This window comes from Schistocerca nitens, chromosome 4 (assembly GCF_023898315.1).
Source record: "Schistocerca nitens isolate TAMUIC-IGC-003100 chromosome 4, iqSchNite1.1, whole genome shotgun sequence".
NCBI classification, from domain to species: Eukaryota; Metazoa; Arthropoda; class Insecta; order Orthoptera; family Acrididae; genus Schistocerca; species Schistocerca nitens.
The window spans coordinates 279,906,027-279,912,383 of NC_064617.1; the positions used below are offsets into that span (position 1 = coordinate 279,906,027).

The 6,357-nt window shown below is 53.1% G+C and overlaps 1 protein-coding gene across 5 annotated transcripts in view; it reads left to right on the top strand.

The window, feature by feature from the left end:
- The window catches only part of LOC126251485 (ecdysone-induced protein 75B), a 511,809-nt gene extending 505,814 nt beyond the window's left edge, over positions 1-5,995 (top strand). For all 5 annotated transcript variants that reach the window (XM_049951935.1, XM_049951936.1, XM_049951934.1 and 2 more), the window contains 2 exons: positions 1,549-2,478; positions 3,863-5,995. In XM_049951935.1, coding sequence (XP_049807892.1) covers positions 1,549-2,478; positions 3,863-4,669 — 1,737 coding nt within the window. In that variant the 3' untranslated portion in view covers positions 4,670-5,995. The remainder of the gene's footprint in view (positions 1-1,548; positions 2,479-3,862) is intronic.
- The last annotated feature ends 362 nt before the right edge of the window (positions 5,996-6,357 follow it).

Below are 6,357 nucleotides of genomic sequence, written 5' to 3' on the forward strand. Positions count from 1 at the left end.
TAGGGATTCACGTTAAACTGTAGCTCGCAATGTAACAGAGTGTTTAAGTCAACTCGGAGGATAAAGGCAACTGCATGCCATTTCTCACAGGACCATGACTAATAAAAACACTGTTGAGGTATTCAAACCATAATATAAATAATGATTGTTGTACGGGGATTTGACGCGTCGTCCTCACGAATGCGAGACCAGGGTGCTATCGACTGCGCCAACTCCCCTTGATACGAATGTCGATATTATCGACTTAACGCAAACATTTTTGAAGGATATCGATGCGCGCAATATAACGTGGCTCCTAGTGTAGGCTATGCGGGGAGCAGTAGAATCGGCAGAAATCGGCCGGTGTTAAATTATCAGCTTCAGCATTAGGCAGATATCAATACCGTTCACAGTAGCAGATTTCGTTTGCGGCTAAATAAAATCGGTTAAACATACATTGTCGCCGCGTATCGCGTGTGCCTTCATAGAAACACGGCGCCTATTTGTTTGGTACGTCAAATGTCGTAGTATCTGCTGTGACGTCGTTGTCCGACAGTATCAGGAACTAGTACTGAAACTGTTACACAGCACTTGTCGAAAATCTGTGGTTTGTTTACATGTTTCTGGACTACATTATCCCATTGATAGCCCCTTACGGTTAATATTCCCTTAGAAGTATTGCATATGCTCCTGCAGATACAGGTCGTAGCGAGAAGAATGCCTAGTATTCAGGCATACGACAGCACCGATCGTTCGAAGCAAGAAAGACTGTAAACAGGGGTTCTAAAATGCATACCTTTGGGCTACATTTGTTCGTCTTCGATGCTGTGAATCACATTTCTGCTATTGAAAGCTCTTTGCTTTCTATATTTTCGGTGAAGGTAGTATGGACCACAACAAGAAAAATGGTTCAAATGGCTCTGAGCACTATGTACTTAACATCTGAGGTCATCAGTCCCCTAGAACTACTTAAACCTAACTAACCTAAGGACATCACACACATACATGTCCGAGCAGGATTCGAACGTGCGACCATACTGGTCGCGCGGTTCCAGACTGACGCGCCTAGAACCTCTCGGCCACCCGGGGCGGCACAACAAGAAAAACTTGTCTAGCAAACATGAGCTCGCCAGCCGGTGTGGCCGATCGGTTCTAGGCGCTTCAGTCTGGAACCACGAGACCGCTACGGTCGCAGGTTCGAATCCTGCTTCGGGCGTGGATGTGTGTGATGTCCTTAGGTTAGTTAGGTTTAAGTAGTTCTAAAGGACTGATGACCTCAGAAATTAAGTCCCATAGTGCTCAGAGCCATTTGAACCATTTTTGAAACATGAGCTGAGAAATATCTTAAGAGCTATGAGGAGTTGTTCAGTAGGAGAGATGTTTCACAGTAGCGAAGATCAACAAGTACTCCTAGGTCTGAAGCCCATGTTAACTAGCCCTTTTTCTTTCGGATGATGGATCCTGTCATACCACTGTGTATTAGGATGTATCCGCCACGCTTCCCCAGCTGTGGGTGCGCTGTGACGAGCAGGCGAGTGGCTGACAGATGTGCGCTGTGTGTGGTTGCAGGCGTGCCCGCTGAACCCGAGCCCGCAGCCGCTGACGGGCCAGCAGGAGCTGCTGCAGGACTTCTCGAAGCGCTTCTCGCCGGCCATCCGCGGCGTGGTGGAGTTCGCGAAGCGCATCCCGGGCTTCGCGCTGCTGCCGCAGGACGACCAGGTGACGCTGCTGAAGGCGGGCGTGTTCGAGGTGCTGCTGGTGCGGCTCGCTTGCCTCTTCGACGCGCACACCAACAGCATGATCTGCCTGGACGGGCAGATGCTGAAGCGCGAGGCCATCCACAGCTCGTCGAACGCGCGCTTCCTCATGGACTCCATGTTCGACTTCGCGGAGCGCCTGAACGCGCTGCAGCTGACGGACGCCGAGGTGGGGCTGTTCTGCTCGGTGGTGGTGATCGCGCCCGACCGGCCCGGTCTGCGCAACGGCGAGCTGGTGGAGCGCATGCAGTGCAAGCTGCGCGGCGCGCTGCAGGCCGTGCTGGCGCAGAACCACGGCGGCGTCGCGGCCGGCTCGCACCTCGCGCAGGAGCTGCTGCGCAAGGTGCCCGACCTGCGCACGCTCAACACGCTGCACTCCGAGAAGCTGCTCGCCTTCAAGATGACCGAGCAGCAGCAGCAGTGGCAGCAGCAGCAGCAGCAGCAGCAGCAGCAGCAAGAGCAGCAGCACCTGGAGGTGCCGGCGCCGGCGCCCGCCCCCGCGCCCGTCTCCCTGGCGACGCCCCCGCAGTGGGCCGACGAGGCCGTCAAGTCGCCGCTGGGCTCCGTCTCGAGCAGCGAGTCGGTGTGCGGCGCCGAGGCGGCCGACGCCTGCCCGCACCGCCGCTTCGTGCGCAAGCTCGACTCCCCCAGTGACTCGGGCATCGAGTCCGGCACCGAGAAGGCCGACAACACGCCCACCTCCGTCTGCTCCAGCCCCCGGTCCACGCTCGACGACGACCACGTAAGTACACACACACCTCGCCACCTCCCAGAAGGGCTGTCAGGTGCCGGCACGCGGGGCGAACCGTCGCGCTTCAGAAAACTGCCATTGGCGTGTGCAGTGTTTGCCACGTTCCCAAGAGTGCACGCCACTCTTTCATTGTTGAAAACGGGACGTCTTGTGATACGTGATCAGTTTCAATACACTAGGGAAATGGAAACACCGCCTGGGTCGGAATACATTTCGATCTTCGCTACACTTCACCTTTTCTCTATTCTTTTGGCTCTAAGCACTGTGGGACTTAACATCTCAGGTCACCAGTCCCCTAGGCTTAGAACTAGTTGAACATAACGACATCACACACATCCATGCCCGAAGCAGGATTCGAACCTGCGACCGTAGCAGCAGCGCGGTTCCGGACTGAAGCGCCTGGAACCTCTCGGCCACAGCGGCCGGCTCCGTATTCTTCCACAAGCATTAGACCAGATGGTCCGTTGCGGCTTCTTGATCCATCCGTCTTCTCTTGAGTCTGTCAATGCTCCTTCCTTCAGCAATCTACTGCAACAGTCTTGTCTATCTCTTCTTGTTACTCCCTGCACTGTTCTACAACATCTCGCCTCGGCTGTTTGGGGGCCCGTAATATCTTCTAAGAGCTCCCTATCCATTTTTCACTTACCTATAGACAGTTCGTCTGGTCAAACATTTAGTTAACGATCAATGGAAGACCTTTCTCTGCATGCTCTAGTCCCGCTTTGTTCATCTACATACACAAGTTTTCGTATTTTCGAGTCACGACCATGTTCATAATAGCCAGACACTTTGCTTGGTTCCTGGAAGAGTGACAGTCGTCTTACAGTCTACTGCCCATTTCGACAGTTTTAAATGGACACGAGTCCTATTAATACTGCCTAAATCGGCAGTAGGCTGGAGCAAGATTTACGTCCATTCTTCCACAGATGAAATAGCGTGTAGGTGTTACACATGTGGTTTTAAAGCCGGAAATGAAGAAATTGGATTGTGGCCCATTTACCTCACAAGTAAGGATGTGTAATCCGGGATTCACTGTGCAGACCAGGACGGAAGACACCGCCTGTGAATATCTGCGATTTACATTTCGGAGAAAATCATCCAGATGCGTGGTACAACAATTATATTTTGTCATCTCATGTGGGGGGATACGGGAAGAAGATTAACGGGCATACCGAGGCATCTAGTCATTTTTCGTCGTCCCATCCGAGAATGATGCGGGGCAAATACTCCATAACAATCGGAAGACCTTGTAAGGTTCGCCTCGCGTGATTCCGACCACTTGGCAACCCTATCGATGTTAATACTCTTTTTTTTAGTGTCGGCACATGTGACGATGTAACAGCGAATTGACGAGTGTGTTTTGTTGTGTGTGCAGCATACGTCGGGCAGCAGCATCGTGGAGGACATGCCGGTGCTGAAGCGCGTGCTGCAGGCGCCGCCGCTGTACGACACAAACTCGCTGATGGACGAGGCGTACAAGCCGCACAAGAAGTTCCGCGCGCTGCGCACGCAGCCGCCGGCGCAGCCGCCCCCGCAGGCGGCGGGCCAGGCGCAGGCGCAGGCGCAGCCGCTGACGGCGACGCAGCAGATGCACCCGCAGCTGCACCTGGCGCTCGTGTCGTCGCCCGAGCCGGCGCCCGCCCCCGCGCCCGCGTCGGCGCCGTCGCCCTCGCCCGCCCCCGCGCCGTCGGCGTCGCTGCTGTCGAGCACGCACTCGACGCTGGCGCGCTCGCTGATGGAGGGCCCGCGCATGACGGCCGAGCAGCGCCAGCGCACCGACATCATCCACAGCTACATCATGCGCGCCGACGCCTGGCCGCACCCGCACCAGCACCAGCAGCACAACACGCCCGGCGTCATCACGTCGGCGGCCGCCTACCAGCTGGCGCCCTCCCCCGCGTCGCCCGCGCCCTCCTCCTCCACGTCGCCGGCGCCGTCGCCGCTGCACCATGCCCTGCAGCAGCAGCAGCAGCACCATCTCCCCCACCACCCCCACCACCCGCACCACCACCACCACCACCACGCGCCGCCCCCGCAGCAGCCGCAACCGCCCGCGCAGCACCTGCTGGCACTGCAGGTGGACGTGGCCGCCGACTCGCAGCAGCCGCTCAACCTGTCCAAGAAGTCGCCGACGCCGCCGCCCCCGCAGCCCACCAAGATGGTGGTCACGCTGGAGGCCTGACCGCCGGGCGCGCTCCGCCGACTCTCAGTACAAACCGGGCGCGCAGCCTGCCGTATTACAAACCAAATAATTTATTATTTAAACAATACTTATTAATTCTATGTGTTGTTTGTGTGAAATTTTATTATTTGTGTCGAGTCTCTATATTGTTACGCTAGGAACAGAATATGTTAAAGCGGGCCGGCGCTACCGAGGACAATGTAGCGCCGGCGTCGTACGTAGCTGTCACATTTCCCCCTCCAAACCGCCACTCCAGTCTCTCGAGACGCCCACCCGAGTGGTCGGTGCGACCGCAGGCGCAGCGCAGGCGCCTCCGCGGAGAACACTCGCGCAGTAGAGACACTCCTCCGTGGGGGAGCCTGCTTCGCCCTGCGACCCGCAACCGTTCATGTGTCAGTGAATTTTTTGTGCACCTATCCTATTGTATTGTATGTGATATATTCCTCCGTAGGACAGTGCATTTTTTTTTTTAAAAACTAAAGTTGTGTAAAGTGTACATTTTTTCCCAATCCATTTGTATAGTTATACTTTTTTCGTCATTTGACTGTCATTTTCACTGTATTATTATCATTATTGCATGCGAGGACTAAGGTTTTTTTAGCAATTACCTCACCAGTTGAGGCATATGAGACTGAGGGGAGTCCACGGCACCTGAGACAAAAAAAATTATAAAAAAATAAATGTTACTAATATCGTGTAAGTGTAGTATGTAAAAGGGGCCTGTTTGCACCCCGAGTTTTTTGTACTGTACGTCGTAAACTATTATATACCCCCGTTTTCTGGGGGACGCGTCGTCGGAGGTTGGCCAGTATGTGATGCCCACCCGTTTTTTCAAAGTACCCGTACCTTTTTACGAGATGTCTTATAGTAAACTTGTGTCCGTTGTACTAACATTTTTCGAGAAAAAACACTTGTATTCGAGAGAAAAGTCAGGTGACCGTGGCTCCCTACATATCTTTTTTCTGTGTCCTTTGCTTGCTGTAAGTAAGAAAAAGACTTGGTTGTTCTGAGCATCCTCCACATATAAAGCAGGGAAGAGATGTTTCTGACGTTTCGAATAAGGAAAAAAATTCTGTCGCGTAGTTGTGTGATCTGGTCCATTTATTGCATTAAAGTAGTTAGCAGATTTGTTTCAAGTACAGAGGCGACCCGCTAGCCGTTTCGACTCGGTGCCCTGCATTTAGGCGGACCGCAGACTGGGCTTCGCCCCGGCGTAGCCCAGCCCGCGCGCCGCACTGCTTCACGTGGTGTGCTTGTATGTACTTTTGTAAGCTTGGGAGTTTGTTGAGGTCGTCAGAATAAACTTTGTCTGGTGAAATATAAAAACTCGCATTTCTCTTTTTTCAACCGAATACCTTCGCCCACAATCCCCTATCTTTCCAGTATATCACACCCATATCAACAGAACTACGTTTACAAAGTATTTTACATGTGTGTGAAACAATCTGTCGGCTGGAACAGATGTCTGGTTTGGAGAACATATTCATATACAAATAACAAGACTATATCTACAGTCACTAACCAGCCAAGCACACTAAATCTCATAAATGACTCCAGTCAAGAGCACAGAAATGTTTCTCTCACATCTTGTAACTTTTGCTCAAGCGACAACAGTGAGACATTTTATCACAACAGCTCCATATCTACAATGTTCTACAACGTGATCATCTGTCAGTGACAAACACCAA